General features: G+C 32.0%; 1 protein-coding gene across 5 annotated transcripts in view; it reads right to left on the reverse strand.

Annotated features, from left to right (window-relative positions):
- Window positions 1–753: 753 nt before the first annotated feature.
- The window catches only part of LOC115882129 (kazrin), an 83,406-nt gene continuing 64,000 nt past the window's right edge, over window positions 754–20,159 (reverse strand). For 2 of the 5 annotated variants that reach the window (XM_030899974.1, XM_030899973.1), the window contains exons 8-20: window positions 19,851–19,978; window positions 18,750–18,926; window positions 17,728–18,070; window positions 17,207–17,294; window positions 16,753–16,919; window positions 16,091–16,290; window positions 11,377–11,586; window positions 10,271–10,429; window positions 10,091–10,214; window positions 9,481–9,625; window positions 4,358–4,526; window positions 2,853–3,100; window positions 755–1,833 (exon numbers count right to left, since the gene is read on the reverse strand). In XM_030899974.1, coding sequence (XP_030755834.1) covers window positions 1,656–1,833; window positions 2,853–3,100; window positions 4,358–4,526; window positions 9,481–9,625; window positions 10,091–10,214; window positions 10,271–10,429; window positions 11,377–11,586; window positions 16,091–16,290; window positions 16,753–16,919; window positions 17,207–17,294; window positions 17,728–18,070; window positions 18,750–18,926; window positions 19,851–19,978 — 2,336 coding nt within the window. In that variant the 3' untranslated portion in view covers window positions 755–1,655. Of the gene's footprint in view, window positions 1,834–2,852; window positions 3,101–4,357; window positions 4,527–9,480; window positions 9,626–10,090; window positions 10,215–10,270; window positions 10,430–11,376; window positions 11,587–16,090; window positions 16,291–16,752; window positions 16,920–17,206; window positions 17,295–17,727; window positions 18,071–18,749; window positions 18,927–19,850; window positions 19,979–20,159 lie in introns of all 5 variants that reach the window. The other 3 variants (XM_030899976.1, XM_030899975.1, XM_030899978.1) reach the window with 3 other exon arrangements.

Here is a 20,159-nt window from a genome sequence, read left to right on the forward strand (position 1 = left end):
AAATATTTTCTAAAGACAAATCTTTTTTAAATTAACTTAAACCTTTTAAAAAATTTCAGCTTTTTTTAATTACTTAAATCATTTTAAATTTCGGAATAAAGAGAAATCAAAAATCATTTTGAAAACGACTGAGCTTGCAGCTCTTTACCGGATGCAAAATATCGGGTATTCACCTAAATTTTAATATACCGGGTGTGCCCATCTCTGACCTCACCATAATAATTGTTTCTGCAGCATGCTGCGTGGCTGCGTGGTGTACCTTCGTGATTTTTTTTATGCTTTATAATCTACCGAAAAGGTGGCCAGCGCCAATTTTTCAATGTCGTTATATCGACGTTGCTTCACTATTGCTCATAGCTATTGCTGACAGGGAGTCTCTGATCTAGGCTCCCTGTCAGCTATATATCTAGGGACTTTACTGTCAGCAATAGTGAAGCGACGTCTAGTGGAAGTTTAGAAGACTAATAGTGGAAATTTTTAATAAAGTTTTTGTAGTGAAACTTCTTTCTTTACACGCGGTGGGAGTAAAAACTCAAGGCCGTGACACACGAGCTAGCGTCAGGAAAAGTGGTAACGATCGGAAGTTACGACGGAGCGTCGTAACTCGGGCCCTACGTGAGCTAGGATGCTGAAATTCGAAATGTAGATGGGGCTCAATGGTCATGGAGTAATTTTAAATAAAAATTCCAAAGAGAAATAATTACCATACATTTTATTTTGAAAAACAAACACGGTAACAAAAAATTCACGATATCACAATATGGTTATGAATAAATTAGACTTAAACACTAAATTGTATTTAACTTGTAACTTAAAAATACTGATCTTTAATATAAAAGTGACAAAGCTTGTATTATCTATACTGCTGTAAAAAAGTATTTAGGAGTCTTATAAAACTTACAACTAAAAATGATTGTTTTATTATGTTAAATTGTCGTAATTTTTAGCAGCAAATTAAAGAGCAGACTACTTTTAAAATGGGTTAAATAAAATTTGTTTTATTTATTTTTTTGGTACAATGAATTATTCTAGATTATATAAATTAGTTTTCATGAAAATGAGGAAAATATTTACAATATAGAAATACCTAGTGCACACTGACTTATTGAAGTAAAATACTTAATTTTTTTGATATTTAATAAGCGGCAGTGATGTTCTATCAATTACAGCCTTCTGTAAAATATCTGAAAAGCACTATATACCTGATTTTATATCATTTTTATTTGCTGTTATACCTATGCAAATATAGTATTATCTTATTATATAAATTACAATAAAATAGAACCAATTATAGTGATGATAATAATACTGTGAGTTAACATACCTATTCTGAAATTTAATGTTTAAAAAATTATAATTTCATTATTGAGCCTTATAGTAAGTTGATATTTTTAAAGATAAGTATTAGTAATATAACTTTTTTCATATAATTCTTACTCAAAATATAGAGCTAAAGTTTAATATATAAAATGCTCTGTTTTAAACAATATCTATCTAAAATTTTCCTTTTTTTTTGAAAAATTTTTATAGTACTTGTTGTATGAATCATCACAATTTCTTGTTTCTTTGTTTGAATTTGGTCAAACTAATATATTATTTTTTGTGGTAGAATAAACGATTGTTTACTTGACCAATATATTTAGTCGATGAATTATTTAGATTTTGACTCCTTCGACGTGAATGGCATCTATATCACTGATACTCTTCACCCTTCTGTGTTGCTTCTTGTTTGTTCTGAGGCTTCCCTCAGGAAAAGCCTTAGCTTCCCTAGAGAAATTGCTTTCAGACTGAATGCTCTGAATACTTCTGGTGATATCGTATTCGTCTATAGAACTAAAATTTGAAAAGTATATTTTATTTTTTATAGGGTAGTCCAATAACCATACACATAGTAAAGGAATACAATGCGAGTATCAATGACTACAAAAACCAAGGACAAATAACACCCGAGCTTATTGTTACCATGTCACCAAACAGTGCAAACAGATATTTATATTTTTTGATAAATGTTTTGACTACGCCTATGGTGTATAGGGTGGTATCATACTAATTAAATACGAAAAAAACGTGTTAAAATTTTAACAAAAGGTACAAAACTAGTATCGACGTATAGCACACATCAAGTACATATAATATCAGAAAAATAATTATTGAATTCAATAAGAAAACTAAGAAAACACTAAAAAGGTGGAGTAGGTTAGGTTGTAGACTGTTTATTTACCTATGAAACGTAACTCTTGGCTCTTTCTTATCGCTGCGGCTTTTACATTTGAAAGTTGAACAACTAATCACCATTGTAATAAAGTTTATACAAAGTTCATTACACACAAATTATTAAAAATCGCTAAAATTGTCGCTGATCACCAGCTGATGACTCATTCGTTGACACCAACAAAATGGCGTCTAACGTAACAAATATTCTGCTGCAGCCCGTATATGGGCGTTACTTGTCCTTGTATTCTTTAGTCATTGGCGGGTATAGTTTATCTGAAGTCAGTTGGAATAGATTGGGACTCTTAATTTCAGCACTGTTTTTGTCGGCACCGTCGAGACTAAGGAATTAAGAGTCTCACTACTTCCAATTGACTTCGGAAATACTATATATACCGCATATACTCTTCCCAGTATTGAAGGATATATATACGAGCTTATGCATCAGCTCAGGGCATATTTCCTGAGCCGATATATCCTATTTAGGATATCCCATTTAAAAATTGCAAAATCATTCAATCTAGCGTTGCCATGCACTATGTCAGACGTTAACAAGACAAAGCGAGACAAATTATGTTTTCTTTTCATATTTATTGTATCATATTTTTTATACCATAGAACTATGTTCCAATCACACTTACCTGCATGTATACATGTCATAGTCTTCAGATCTTCTCTGGTAAATATTCTTCGGATACTGATGGGCAAATGGTTGAGCGTATATGGGAGATTCCCCTCCAGATTTTGTAGATCTCCCTGTAAAATACGGCAAGGGTGGACTAATCCGACTGATGACAGACGAATTCTCTGAACTTGATGTAGGGGAGGTTTTTTCTTTTTCGGTTATTTGTTTGGGTTTGGACAAACCGAATGCTCGACTTAGAGAACCCTAGATGACACAACAAAGAATAATACAATTATTTTCTTTAAAATAAAAATATTTTTATGTTAATACCGATGTTTTCAAGTGCAGTGTGTTTATGTATATATTTTAGCCAATCCTATCTCTGTTAAAAAATATTAGTTTCAGAAAAAAGTGATAATAAAAATGACAGAAGAAATTATATTAATAGTCCAAAATCCATATTTTATTAGTAAACAATTCAATATAAAGTCTCAAACGTCGATATATAGATCATATATAAAAATATTACATATAAATTATATATGATGCTCACATATATAATATATCATATTTAAATTATAAATGATCATCATATATAATTTATATAGTATATATGCTCATCATAATATATTATATACGAGCATCATATAAATTATATAAGTTGCTTATATATAATTTATATACAGTATGTCCGTCCCCGGATTGTCTTTACAAGAAGAAAAACTTTTTTATTATTGACATTTTGAGAAAAATGCATTCTTCATAAAAATGTTTGCTTGTTCTAAAACGTTAATCCCGTTTCTACTATTCCAAATTTCCATACCGTTTTAGAGAAAATTAAAAAAAATTGTCTTTATTCTGAGTGGTAATATATTTTCATTTTCATTCTTGATAGATTGTTATTGGTAGAATTTTAATTAACGCCATATTTTTTGCTGTTCTAAAAGGTTAAAGAAGCACAAAATATATTTAGTTCAATGTTACGGAAAGGACGATAATATTTATCGGAAAATGTGAGATTTTAACAAGAGCAAAAAATATGACGTTAATCAAAATTAATAATAACCATTTGTCAAAGAACAAAATCGAAATTATATTCCCATACAAATACCTTTTGATTTTTAGGAAAGAACTGAACCATATTTTCATGTCTTAATTTTCCCCAAAACGGTATGGAAATTTGGAAAAGTATAAACGGGATTAAACATTTAGAACAAGCAATTTTTTATGAAGAATGAAATTTCTTCAAAATTTTAAAAATGAAAAAGTTTTGCTTCTTGTAAAGACAATCCCGGGACATACTGTATGACATTTTATATATGATCATCATCTATTTGATAAATGATCATCATGTATCATTTATATATGGTATTTTTATCTATGATCGTCACATATAATTTTATATAGGCTTTTATATATGATTCATATCTGTAATTTTTATATGATACATTATAAAAATTATATATGATATCACATATAAACTATGTATGATCATCATATATAAATGTATATGAAACTAACCTTAATACTGGTCCTCTTAGGGTCGCTGATTACAAGGGCAGTGGCGTCCTTCATCTGAGATGGTGATGGGGCGGTAAGACCGCCGCAAGATTTCGAAAAGGATCGCCCCAGAGACCCGCCTGGTACCCTTTGTTTGGTTCGTACTCTCACATAGTGCACTAGTGTGGATCTAGCGTAATATATATAGTGCAAAATCAAAAAAAACATCGAAGAAAGCAGTGCGGGATCCACAAGCATTCTATGTATATATATAAAAGTTGTTAAAAAATTAAAGGAAACAAAAATTTGATTATTTTGAAAAACTGTTGAAAGCTCTTCAAAACTGTAAGAACTATAAAAGGCAATAAAATTGTCACAAAAATATAATAGTCCACGGAGATATTATAGTCATATATATTCATAAAAACCAAGATTTTTTTAAAATAATTCGAAAATTTAAATTAAAAAAATAAACAGTTTTAAATGAAAATATTACAGAACCAAACCAAACGAATGAAATTGATGAACGTAGAGAAAAATATTTCAGTTCAAGCTTTACTATATCTGGCGATGCGCAGTTCTTGGCACTGACAGTAACAGCTTGTAGGTCTTTGTTAAACTTGGAACTACAACATAAAAAATGTAAATAGTTTCTAGACAATAAACAAGTATTTAATCTATGTCGAAATTTATAAACATATTAATTTGAAATAAAAAATAGTCGTTTCCAGGCATACCAATCAACTCTTATTCGTTCTTAAATGAAGTATTAATTTTGGACATAATTTTATCAATTTATAATAAATAAAAAAGGGAGCCGGATTCGGCCACCGAGGCATGTACCAATTTGTAGGTACATATTACAAACAGAATTAATTATATGATCACAGAAACGCGTTTTGATTTTTAACACTTTTAAAAATTAAATTATATTTTAGGTTTCTTTTTAATTCTCTCTAAAACGGAATGGAAACTTGGAAAGTAGTATGAACAGGATTAACGATCCGGGGATATGTATATTTTTTATGATTTAATTACAAATGTATATCTTTCAGAGTTTTCCCTATACTTATAGTACAATATGATCGAAACAAAAAACGGCGTCTACGATGGCTATGAAATGAAGATCGCTGTCATTTTATATGTAAAATTATATGGGGAATGTCATCGATCGTCATATTTCCAAGCCAACTTGACGCTGTTCTTTTTTCGATCATACGGTATAAGACGGTATTACTTGCCAAATTTCATAGTTTTAGATCAACGGAAAATACCCTATAAATTTTGATTCTCTTGAGAGTGTCGAAATATTCGATATTTTGTGGCATAAATATAGAATTGGCATTTTATAGCGTAAAAAATAGGAATCGGGGAGGTTGAAAGTCTACTGTGACGCGTTTTATTTTTTCGACCAGACGCTATATTTTTTATATTTTAATTTTCACGTTCAACAAAGACTCTCAGTCAGAACTGTCACTGAAATTCTGATACACTTTTGTAATTGTACATAGTACAGCATGAACTGGTAATGTTATTTCTCTGCCTACAATGATGTCCTGTTTAATCAGTATATTTTTAGTCTAATGAAAACATTACTTTTTTTTACTTTTCTGTAGCTGTAATAAAATTTGTAAATTACATCCATAAGTAAAAAATATAAAATAAATATTATTTTTTATATAAAAAGATAAAAAAAACATTTTTGAGGAATAATTCAATCTAAACTAACACCTATTCATGCATAAAAAACAAGTGTTTGAAGACAAGGTTTAAAAGTTAATATATCTTTGTATATAAAATTAATTAAGTTTATTCTAATAAATAGTTGTTGTCTTCAAACAAAAATGTCTGAAAAATAGAACACCTATTCACTCCAAAATTCAAGCAACATTCCAAACAGAACATTTAGGTATTGTCTTTATTATTAAAAAAATAGGTAGATATGTCCGAATTGTGATACCTGAAGACTAATTGTCAATTTTGAATTTAAAAATACAAAAACGAGTTTTGTAAAAACATTTAAAGGCAATTATCTTCGAAAACTGCTCTAATTATTTTAGTTAGTTAAGATTTCCCTTTGAATAAAAGGATTAAGAAAGGAGTATAATGCTATTCATGTATTCATGCATTAGAGACGTAATCGACATCATAAACCGCCATACTTGACAGAGTTCTCTCTGACGGTTCAAATGACATATTTGAATTTGTTCTGAAACTTTACGGGTTTGGTGTACTTTTCTGAGCATATTTAATATTATTTATTATGTATTTCAGTAGTGCATCTGATATTTTTGACATCAACAAAATTTTAATTTAATAATTTTAATAATTAATAACATTTACTGACTATGTAACATAAAACCAATAATTTTTTGATCCTACATTATATTTTTACACGTTTTAAATAAAACTAGAACGCCACTGATGAACCGAAATTTAAGTCAGCCATATTAATCCCACATCGCGCTCCTCCCAATTTTGTCGATAATGCTCCTTTCCTAATCTTTTTATTAAAAAACTTCAAACAGTCAAATTTATTGTATCTAAATTAAAAGAAAATGGGCTGCTTCAAAAATTCCTGTATAGTAATTTATACATATTATATGTATAGAGTTCGTCACGTTAAAAACTCTGGGGTGTTTCTGGACTCGAATTTGTATTATTAGTTTGCTCTAGTTTTGTTGCAATTATCGAAAAATATCTTTAAATATCAAGCATAACACTTGCCAATCTGAAAAGCAACATAAAATATTTTAAGACATTTTTTCCGTGTTTTTTAATAGTATCTTTATAGATTAGATCAAACAATTTTATGTTACTTTCAAGATTTCTATGGATATAAATATTATAAAAAGGACTTTTATGAACATATAAAACTTCTAGAATGGTGTGCTCTAAACAACTGACATCGAAGGCGGTGCTGAAGCATAGTAAGCGAAAAAACAAAATATATAACATAGAATGTTTGTGTCATGTGTCCCCAAATTTAATATTTTTGTGTGTAAAACAAGGTTAACATATAATCTATCACGATAATATTCCAAAGAAATATTATCGTGATAGATACAGGGTTTTGCAATATTCAGTGGACCAAGACCAACTACTTTTAAGTTATGTTAGTTAATTGGGCACAATTTGATTCTATACAAAAGTGCCTCGTTTGTCCGGTAGAGCTCTACAATCAAAAATAAATATAGTCTCCCAAATCTCATTCAAATAGAAATATCGGTTGTATTTGTTTGTGTACCTTTTATGCTCTCTAACAGACAAAAAAAGCACTTTTGTATAGAGGTAAATTAAGTGTTCAAATATCTTATTTTCATTCTAAAAATGCGTAGTAGTTTCTACATCCACGGAATATTGGGACACCCTGTATAAATAGGAACACGTCAAGGAAATGAAATACGTTTGCATTTCACAACCTTTATTTATTTTTAACTATTTCATTAAATTAAGTTACTTATTTAATAATAGTTCTGTATATTTTGATTTATTAATTATCTTATTAGAAATTGGAATAGAAAGAAATGTATTTATACAGGGAGTTCTCTAAGTAATGTAAAATATTTCGTGAGAATATTCCTCAGATTATGTTATAAATAATGTTTATATAAATATACAGGGGATACTTGATACTTCGAACCAAAGCTATTTGAATTAAACATTTATTATTTTCCTAAATTTTCTTAGTCCTGTAACTATCATTTTCTTTGGTGTAAATATGTAAACTTTTATTTAAAATGATCTGTATGGTTACCTTCTAAAATATTTTACCTTACTTATGAATCATCCTGTATATACTGTGTGTTGTAATTTCCACTTAAACATACAGTTTATAAATACTAAATTTTGCTATTTTTCATATAGTATGTCGCATTTATAGTTGAAGATTTGTTTGTATAAAATTGTATAATATACAATATTATAGAAAAACTATAAATATAAAATGGCATTGTACCTATTATAAACTGTATGTGAAAAGTTAAAATATAAACACTGAATATATATGTATATTGCACATATATATTTTTAGGATAAAAATGATTTGGAATATTATTTTCAACATTTATTCGACAATAATTTTCATTTTAAATTGAGCATGGTATTCGTTGTAATATGACGTTTGTTTTGTTTGACTAGTTTTAAATATTTAGTAAATATAGATATATAATAGAAATATTTTAAGATATATCATATTATATATCCTCATGGTACTAGCAGTTATTCTATTTTTATGAATATTCCAAAAGTATGCCAATGATGTCAAATCTTAAAAAAAAGATTAGGTATATTAAAACTGTGGTGAAATCAACCAGTCTGTTTACATTTTGCTTGTACATGTTGGGTTAAGACCACATCAATGTATAGGTTAATCTTATGTATCTAGTATATGCATGTACTGGCATATTTAAAATTATTTTAATACATTTTCTAAAATTTCTTGATGCAACAGGAAAATATATATCATATTTTTTCAAATTTCAGTATTTTTAAAAAATTAGCAAACGATTTATATGCTTCAAATAAATGCTGAAAATTAATACAAAAAATATCCAAGGCAGTAAATTATTTAGATCGCTTATGCAATGAGGAAACTGTTCTGTAATGTATAAAGTAATGTAAATAAAAAATATATATGTAATTTCTCTTCAAAATTAGTGCCATACGATCGAAAAAAACCGGCGTCAAAAATGGCTGAGAATGACAATCGATGATAATTGTGGCGAGGTTAAGCCCTAGACGTCATTGCTTGGCCTATACTCTTCTTTTTATTTTTTAATAGTACGTGTAGAGATTGACCTCGCCAAAATTAACACAGATTGTCATTCCCCGCCGTCTTTGACGCCGTTTTTTCGATCATACGGTATTAAAAATATATAAATGATAATCGTAACAAATTAAATTATGATAATTTTTTCAATCGTCTAATTCAATTTCAATTACTTTTCCTCACTGTATAAACAACCGAAAAAAAAAATAACATTAATAATTTTTAGCAAACAACAGATATTGATCTATCGCTCCACCACGCATATTTTAGTACTTTCTATATTATATCAAATCTGATTGTTCATCTATTGTGTTTGGCGATGACCCGGGCCGCTTCCGCCTGGATCTCGTCCATTTGGCAGAAGATCACATACCTGGCTGGCAGTACCAACGCTTCCAACTCGGCCGTTAGATGGCGCCTGATGATATTCTTGCTGGCGGGGATTCCCAGCGCCGTCGCCATTGTATCGCCGTTGAACGACGGCTCCAGTACAACGAGACCACCGTGCACTCCACTGTCTGCAAAAATAGTGAAGAAGAAACATGCCATGTTATCGCATTTTGAAAAAACTACCCTGAATTTAAGGATTTTTTTGAACAATGTTGCCAAGTCGTAATTTTCCCTAAATTTACGGAAAAAATCGGCAATAATGCGCGACTTTCACTATACGTAACGTTGACGCATAGTCTCTAAACAGTAATGAAGTAAATAGGAGGTGGACGTTACTGATAGTGTGAATATGTTTATTGTTGGCAATTATATTTACCGTGACGCATGACGGTGACAGTACGTTATAGTGAGAATCGTGCATAAATGTCCATAGGTTACGTGTCTGCAAAAATGGAAAAAATGACATGTTGCAACGTTTTAAAAAGTTTCTCTAAATTTAGTGAAATTTTTTGAAACATTGTTGCCGAATCGTCAGTTTTTCATTAAATTTAGTGAAAAAATTATCAAAATGCTACTAAACTATATCGACTTACCTTTTAAATTATCAGCATATTCACCTAAGTCGATACTTCTAGCCCATCTAATAAATCTTTGATTGGTCCACACCAATGGATCGGCATCCACATTTTCGCACTGATGTCTCCTTAAAGCTAGAGCCTATAAATTAATAAGAATTATACAAATATAACGGAAAAAACTCAGAAAGTTATTACCTGTCTATCGTATTTCATTATTCTAAGTAGATGGATGCCGTGAACTATAGAAGCCTGATGAAATTTTCTAGTTACGCCTAAATATTTCTCCAATTCCTTCTTGCTCAAGTGTTCAAGCATTCTGGCGTCTACCATATTTGAAGCGAAACTCTCTGAGTACTAAATAAAAATAAATTAGTTGATATTTATTTTTATTTAGTTTTAAGTAGTACGTACGTAGTATCACAGGTAGTATTAAGTCAACTTTATAATTGTTAACGCGACATTTGGTGTTTGTTTGCGCATTTTCACAAATCAAGTAAAATGATCTAGTCACAGGGGAAAGTATATATTCCGAGTTTACATATATCATATCAAAAAGCTTCTACTAGTTGATTCAAAATGGCGACAATGATTCAAAATGCCACAATTTCCTCAATAGAATTGCCAGAAAGCTTATTGCGATAAAAAAACTAGACGTAAAAGGGTTAAAAATTGATTAGCTACGGGCTACAGATCTACTTACTATACTATCTAATAATTCAATACCTAAGCTATAGTTAGGAGATCCTAGATATTACAAAAAAAAAGGGTGGATGCCCCAGGTGGATGCAAACCAATTTAATTTAAATTATTTTTTGTTGGAAAAATTTGTTCTCAGAATTATTATTATTAAACAAGATCAATTTTGAAGAAATTAATTAAATAAAATTAAATAAATTTCACAAGATACATTAATGCATATCGTAATTTTTTGAACTCAGATAGACATTACCCTTCATTAACTAATTTTGTGTTTGGTATTTGAGTGACTAGATCAGTTGACTCGTGTAAACGCACCTTTAAAGATAAATAAGAACATTTGTAGTTCGAAATTGTTCTGGTTTCATAAATAAAAATATTGCTCGGTAGAGGTGGGCAAAGACTGAACGAGTATTAAAAATGAATCGTGAGTTTCTATTCAGATCAGTAATTATTAGTGAACTGTTTTAGTAATAAAATTTTATGTTTTAATATACCAATGCCCATAACTACAGCTCAGGCATCTTGTAGATGCCTGAGCTGTAGTTCCGGACTTAAGTATGATGAAACGTATGACACCACTATATAACATAAACAAATATTACCTGAGAGAGTCCCAAATCAGGCAACCACTCGCTGGACACCCAGGTGTGCCCCAACTGCGCGATGCAAGGGTATCTCACCAGCGCCGGATGACGGTGCTCCTCTATAGCCAGCCTCAGCTTCTTCCGGTGCATGGGATGGGTGATTCCCAGGCCGCACTCCAGCTCCAGGTCACTGAGTTCCAGGAGCACCTGCCCGTTCAAACGACCAATCTATAAGGGGATTCGCTAATTTTGCTATGGGGTCCTAACGAGCCAATTTTGTAGATAGGAACTAGGGTGTTTGTGAAATTTTTAAAGAACTAAAACCGTCGCCGACAACATATTTAGAAGAACGTGATGTAGGATCAGCAGAAAAGTATTTCAAAATGATAAAAGATATGATTTTATTTAATTATATTTCGTTTAGAAAGTGTAATAGAGGTCTTTTAAAAATACTTGTTTATATAATATGTATGTAAATTTATGTCCTATTGCTTACAAATTTTAAAAAAATATATAAAATTTGAGAAGTTACTTTATAATTGCTATGACCTCTATAAAGAAAAATGTAACAAAATTTAAAAAATATCAAAATGTGATTCATAACCTACTGAGTTATGATCAACTTAGTAAATAAGTTTTTTTTACACTAGCTATAATTTAAAAGTAATTAAAATAAAATTGGAGGAGAAATTTAAGAATTATTTCTTGATGTTTTAAAATAATGAGTTGGGAAAATATACCCTATCGGCAAAAGAGAGTCTTGGGTCGGTATCTACATATTTAGGAGTGAATTGCTATGATAATCTTTTAAGAGCTTTCTCACACGAGGCCACTTGTGTCCGATATCGGAGTTCGCCATCGATGTTCAGATTTAGCAAAGCGTTGTTTAAAATCTACGTATACACATGAACCACTTTGCGGACCACGCTGCTTTTAGTGGCGAGCAGTCTCTGTCTAGTAGAGGGGCGTAGTTCGTGAACGAACTAGTTCCAATAAACTATTCCAACCCTGGAATGAAAGGAACTAGTTCCCGGTTTCTCAAAGAACTAGTTTCTAGGGACCTATTCCTAATATACGACGACAGAGGTGACGGCGACAGATCGACCAGCGCAATCATAGCCCGATGCTAGGCAGGAGTGCGAGCCTTATGTTATCGAATCCGGACCTAGAGGAACTAGATAAAATACTAGTGTACGGATCGGCCAGCGCGATCGTAGCCGGTGCTAGGCGGGAGTGGAGAGTACCAGACGTTACCTGTTCCGGACCGAAAGGACTGAGAGGAACTAGAGGAACTAATTAAAAGACTAGTTCAAGGGAACCCATTCAGTCGGCAGATCCGAGATATAATACAATGCAACGACAATGGGTTCGGTCTTGTCTATTACCACAGTATTTACCGGCGTAATTACCACAGAAAATTGTCGTGGATACTGTTTTGATTTTTAGTTTGTTCTTTGAATATTTTATGAGAATGTTTCACTTTAGATCCCTAAAATTCAGAAATACCTTATAAAACAAAGTAGATATTCTGAATTTTTTGACAAAAACAAGCTTGATGTGAGAAAAAATGAAAGTTTTCGTAAAATTTTTGTATTATCCAATATTTGCTCCAATTGATTTGTGATATAGTTTTTTAAACTATATTTACTACTTATATACTTTTTATATACTTTTTTCTAAAGTGATTTGAGTTTCTTTTTTAATTTTTTTATCTGCAATAAAACTTACCTATATGTTTTTAACATACGCAATTACACGTCTCGTTATATTTCGTACATTATAAAAATTATACAGATCATACTGTGAATAGTTCTGACTGACAACCAAACCCATTACCAAGAAACGGGGATGTCAATGTTAGTCGGGAACTATTGTGAACCAAAGACCTAGTTCAAGGAACTATTCCTCTGGAGGAACTAGAACTAATGAACTAGTTCCTCCCAAAGAACTAAAATTCCCACCTCTACTGTCTAGTGTCTCGCCCTCGCCACAGACCCGACTACCGGACGCTGTTTTAGTTTCAGCAGTCCATTGTTTTCATTTGAGGTGTATACACCAGTCACACACACACACAAACACACACACATTTTGTGTCGTGTCTTTGGTTTGGTATGAATTATTTTCGTGGCGGACAACTGGTCGGACAACGGTGGCGGACACTGGTGTTGTACACAAGTGGCCGTGAAAGTGACTTCGTGTGAAAGAGCTCTAAGTCAGAGAGAGAAAAATGTGAATTGTTTTGTACATAACCATTTAACCCCTCCCCATTTCATGGGTTTGTGAAAGTTTTTGACCTGGAACGAAAATCGACACCCAAAGCTAGGCGTTGCCGACCGTGTATAACTACATTGCAGAAGATATAAGCACAGAATATCTAGCTACGCAACAGAAAAATACTCGAAATAAAAGAGCTAAAATTGCACAAATAGAATACTAGATGGCGCGACAATATCATAATCAGAATATAATTAGAAATTTTGAACTTTCGGTTTTGGATCGACGGCTCGTCGACGGCCTTATAGCTCGGCTAAATATGCACAGTTGCCAGATTCAAAAAGACTTGAATTTGCATCCCATTCTTTTTATTGTGTATAATGCAGTATGTGTTTCTTTCTATTCTTCTTTTCTTGTCAGATACACTTAAATTAATTATTCCTTTGGCTATTAAAATAGTTTTAAGTATATTATTACAAAACATATACATTTTTAATATACACTATACCTTATAATGTTAACTAAGAAAAATACCTTTAATTACCTTTAAAATTAATAATATACAGGGCAATTGATGCAGTGATATTTATTAATGCTGGAACGTTAGTAATGAAATATAAGTTTAATAATAATGGAAATAATTTATTAAAATGCAGTAGAAAAAATGTTAACTGACTAAAAAATACTATAATAACAAATTTCTTCCGTTTGCCACGTTATTTATATAGACCTAGGTAGATTTTAAAAAGTGACACAGGTACAATTAATAATATATTAGTTCGGCATAAAAGTTGCTGTCACGACATCGAACAATAAATTAAAATTCGTAAAATAAATTAAAATTATTAATTAAACAAATATTTATAATGAAACGCAAGTATACCAAATTTGGGCCCAATCGAACTCCAGGAAATGATATCATAATACTGTACTATATTATGGTACCACTCGATATACTTTAAGGTACCATAATATTGCAATGTCACCGAAGATTCGTAGTATACCAAATTTAAGAACAATCGAACGCCATGAAATGGTATCGTAATATGGTACTATATTAAGGTACCACTTTATATACATCATAGTTCAATCATATTACAATGTAACCGAAGATACGTAGTATACCAAGTTTAAGCCCAATCGAACGCCATGTACGTAATATAGTACTATATTATGGTACCAGTTGATATGCTTCATGGTACCATAATAATGCAATGTCATCAAAAATACGCAAGTATATATCAAATACGAGCTCAATCGAACGCCAGGAAATGGTATTGAAATATGGTACTATATTCAGGTACCACTTTATATGCATCATAGTACCATCATATTACAATGTAACCGAAGATACGTAGTATAACAAGTTTAAGTCCAATCGAACGCCAGGAAATGGTATCGTAATATGGTACTATCTTATGGTACCTCTTATTATGCTCCATGGTACCATAATATTACAATATCACCCAAGATACGTTGTATCCCATATTTAAGCCCAATCGAACGCCATGTACATAATATGGTACTATATTATGGTACCAGATGATATGCATCATAGTACCATCATATTACAATATCACCGAAAATACGTAGTATACCAAGTTTAATCCCTATTGCCGATATGTACCTAATATTGCTATGTCATCAAATATGGTACTATAGAAGGTACCACTTTATATGCTCCATGGTACCATGATATTACAATGTCACTGAAGATATAGTATACCAAGTTTAAACCCAATCGAACGCCATGTATCGTAATATAGTACTATATTATGGTATCACTTGATATGCTTCTGAAAAAAACGGCGTCCAGTTGGAAGGAAAAGGACGATCGATGACATTTCCCATATAAATTTACATATAAAATGACAGTGATATTCATTTCATACCTATCGCTAACGCCGTTTTTTCCCGATTATACAATATGAACTTGGTATGAACACAATCGAACGTCAGGAAGTGGTATCATAATAGTAGAACAATACTTATTATATTGTCGCCGAATTACAATGAAAATTCAGGATTCAATTATACAATCAAACGTCAGGAAGTGATTGTAATTTAGCTCATAAGATTTAATTCCAACTAACATGGCAAACTGAAAAAAACAGCTCTGATCTATTTTAATATGTTTAAATGATGTAACAAATTTGAAGGTAGGCTTTATCAGGAAGTATTACGATATGAATTACACAATGGCAACACTGCACAAAATTCTTTTAAATGTTGTTTGTAGAAAACTGTTTTCTTTTAAATTTATTACCATCTATTATGTAGTAGCGAAACTACGACATCAAAATATCTGATTTGGAGACAGACTTTTAAAGCCTGTCTCCTTTTGCTACCTACAATTTTATACATGTAACGAGGCTTCTGTTGCGTAGCTAGATATTCTGTGATATAAGGCAATATATATTTCCAAATTTTTATGGACAAAGATTAGGAATGCCCTAAAATCAATCTTTTATTCCCATTTTTCCTTGCCTTTTATTATTAAATCTTGCCTTTTGATTACCTTTCCGCTTTTGATATTTTCAGAACACCTTGCTCCGTACTGAGGCATTCCTAAAGCGACTTCTAGCCACGCCAAAACTGTTGGAGCTCGCCATCTCTCCATCGGAATGGAACTAGCTTCACGTAGAAGACGTAGCTTCTCTGCATAACCTTCCTCCGTTAATGGAGACCAACTGCGATATGATTCGTAGCCATGTTCACCTGAAATAAAGAAGAAGATCATTAATATAATTATTGTTGACATAAAATTGTTAAAATTATCTGTAAAAAAGAACTTAGGGCCAAGAGTGCAGTTTAACGGCAAAAGGAGCTCGTCATAATATTTTTCTTGTTCAAAATAATTGAGTAGAGACGAGAAAAGTTGATTCCGATAATTTAGTGATTGTGGAATTTTGTTGCAACCAAATTTGCTAAATAACTAGAAACGCAGATTTAATTTCAATTTTTTTTATCGACTAATTCGTTAACTTCATGCGAAAGCGTGCTCTATATTTTTAACCAGGATATAAGATTATAAAAAATGAAAAAAAATGCGTTCTATATTTCAAACAGAATTTTATTTATTAGAAATTTAATTTGCTAATAGTTTCGACGTCTTTAATGAGAAGTGCACGCCAACTTTTATTAATTTCTCCAAAGATTATCATTAAACATTCGACTTACTGGTTTCCTGTAGAGAATTCGTCTTGTTCCTGTGTCTGGATCGGGCGAATACTCTGGAAATACTGCCCCAAGTCCCGCCTCTTCCAGACAATCGCGTAGGTTGCTTGATCCTCTTGCCTAGATTTATTGGTTCTTGTTCCAGAGGCGAACTCAGTTGTTCCACAGACCTAAAGAATAAGTTTTTAGACTTTATTTCAAGTCTTTTTTAATTTGTTTAATTATTATAGTCTACCAAGGAAAATATATGTTTTAGAAAAATATTTTTTTATGTATTAAACTTATTATCAATATTACAAATAAAACCACACCAAAACTTTTTTTGTTTCGTATTTTAGAAAATTTCTCTCTATTTTTTGTAAAAATAAGTTTATAAAGTTTTTGACATTAGATTATTTCAAACCAAAAAGAAAAAAAAATATTAGTAAATATATTTTATCCGCTACTGTATAAGTACCTTGATAAACTAGTGTGATCTACCGATCGAGGAAAATTGTTAGCATTTAGTGGAGATAAGGTTGGGCTACAGTCTTTAGTTGATACTGCTGCAAAAAACAAACCAACTGTTAGTACCTAATAATATTAGTCTACATGTTAATCATGCCTAATTACCTACGAAATACAGTTAAATGATTAACAACTAGTAACAGCAAAAAATGTTATTTATTTAAGATACTTCTATCAAAATATGAAAAAAAAATATTACAATCTTTTATGATACAGGGTGTCTTTTAGGCTCGGTTGCGCAATTTGATGCTGATCAAAGTGCACTTAAAAGTTTAAGAATTCCAAATATTTCCGATGATTTTTTGGATGAAAACCCGAAATAAAAATGAAGCTTGTACACCCTGTGTCTCCAAAACGAAGGATTTTAGGACTAAAATTTATACAATTATTTATTGAAAATATGAAATCAAGTAAACTGTTAATTGTTCATAATTATTTTTCCAATAAAACTAACAAATCAAAAACACTCACATTGATACATATGTGCTGGTGGAGGAGGCACGGCCGACATCATCGACACCGAATCAACATCCCTCACACTACCCTCCACCGTTATAGTAGGAGCACCATCTGTGGTCGAGTCCGACAAATTCCCCGCTACGGAAGTGGCACCACCACTCTCCCTGTCCGAACTGACGCGCACGCCTGAGTCGGCGCTGCAGCTTCCTCTATCGCCCGGTAGCAGACCCAGATGGCCGGAGAGCAAACCGCCCGAGCTGGGCGTGAGGGCGCCACCGTTCATGCTGTGCCGGGGAAGGGAGGCGAGTGATTCCTGGTCAGAGAGGCAGCCGCCAGCAGCGAGCTGTCTTCGGGCCTGGAATAAGAAAAAAATGTAACATTAAATTAATGGTTCTTGTTCATTTCATAGTATTTGCCTTCGAGAGAACCAACTTGTAAGTTACTAGAGGTCTACTCTCAAAAAAACTCAGGAGACTGAGTTCTTTCAATACTTGAAATAAAAAATGCAGGTCCGTATTTAAAAAAAATATTTGGCCTCTGTATCTCACAAATTATCAGTTAATTTAAAAATCTAAAAATACTATCAGATAGCCCTAATAAAGTGGCTATGAGAATGTGCAATTAGTTTTTTAATTTTCTAAGGACAACAGGAAAGAATAAAATTATTGATTTTCAAAAAAATCCGCTTTTTCCAAAAAAACTCAGCAATTATTGAAATTTTTAAAACTTTTTTGATGGCATCTTGATGAACATCCCAAGGCGCAACTTTGCCCCAATTTAACCATCTTCGTATCTATTAAGGTTTCCGAGACACAAGTGCTCGTACCTCAAATTTGTAGCACCCTGTAAAGATTTGAGATGAGAAACTGTATACCGGCAATTGTGCGTCCGGGAAAGCCTAAACTTATTTCAGGTGACTCTAGCTAGTTGCCAATGATGATTAATCAATAGTTCCGAATAATAATTTAGTGTGTGGGAGGAAACAATTATTTTGTTGCCGTTAAATGTTTTCTTTTAGTGATTCCATACATTACCTCTGCAAGTTGTTCTTGGGCTTGTTGCAATTGCAATTCCTTCGCATTCAGTTGTGCAGCTAAAGACAGACTTCTTTCAGCTTCATCTCTCGCATGTCTCAGCAAACTCCATCTTTCTCTTTCCCTTTCTTCTCGTTCAGTAGAAAGCTGCTGAAGGGAAGTTTCATCTCTGACCCGCTGAAACAGATAGACAAAAGGTAGACAAGAAACCACAAGACTAAATAAAGATTTCAAAATTAAATCGCGGAGAAAAATATGTATTATGCATGCCTAGAAAAGCTGAACAAATTAGGCAAAGGAAAAAAAAAGTTTTCCTACTCTGGGTTCATTATTTTCTATCTCTGGGTGGGCTGGTACCCAGATATAAAAAATAAAAAAAAAGCAAATAATCTAACTGGACCAGAACCGTTCTGCTTTCCAAACGGAAATCAACTTAAAGCGGAACTGAAGAACCTGGAAAACGCCATCCCTATCCTGGAATGGGCATCCTCCAACTGTCTAAGGCACTCAAACAAATTTATTAAGAGTTGAAACCGAGAGAAATCAAATATTTTCCTGGATTTAAGTAAGAGCAATCTTCGGATTGTCAAGAGTTTTTACCAGGATACTGTATCCTCAATGAACTCCTCAATAGACTAAAACTAAGAAACAACGGCGAATGCAGATTATGTGGAGAGAATGGAGAAATATCAGGACACTTTATCACTGAGTGCACCGAGACGACAACCATTCGTGTCATAAAGTTTGGTATGACTGATATCGGAGATGAAGAATTAACCTCTGTAAACTGTCTCAGATACTACTCTTGTCAAAGCTTGGAAACTGTAATAAATTATGTAATAACTCAAGAAAGGAGAACACAATAGATCGATAACTTGGCGGTGATTTTCCTCCTCCCATAAATCTACAATCATATCTATGAATAAAAGCAAGCATAAAATATCTTAAATTTAATTTACTTAAAACTTTAAATAGAAACAAGTTTCAAGTTTTAGTACTCAATTCATCATCTTATATTAACCTTTTCTTTAATAAAGTTTCGCAAAATTAATCCAATTACTTCTAATTAACTATGCTAGTTCGAACAAATTTCTCCCTTACCTGTCCATAAGTTCTAATAAAGTCTCGAAGCTCGTTTTCCTTGTCTTCCAAAGTGGAAAACAGCTGCTTCATCTGGTTCAGCAAATCATATTTTTCAGCTTTCAAACGCCGTTTGTCCGCTTTCAGTGCTGAAATTGGCCGAGGAAAAAGGGTTCATAAATATTTATAAGCCAAATAAGCAAGATGAGAAGTTCTTGTGGAGAGAAACACTGATGTTGTGTATTTTTTGGAGAAAAATAAAGAAAAATATATGAATGGGTCTATTAGAGAAGTATCTTTTTATTAATGAATGTTTTATCGACAAAATAC

Source organism: Sitophilus oryzae, unplaced genomic scaffold (genome assembly GCF_002938485.1).
Source record: "Sitophilus oryzae breed Bouriz unplaced genomic scaffold, Soryzae_2.0 scaffold_177_pilon_pilon, whole genome shotgun sequence".
Lineage (NCBI taxonomy): Eukaryota > Metazoa > Arthropoda > Insecta > Coleoptera > Curculionidae > Sitophilus > Sitophilus oryzae.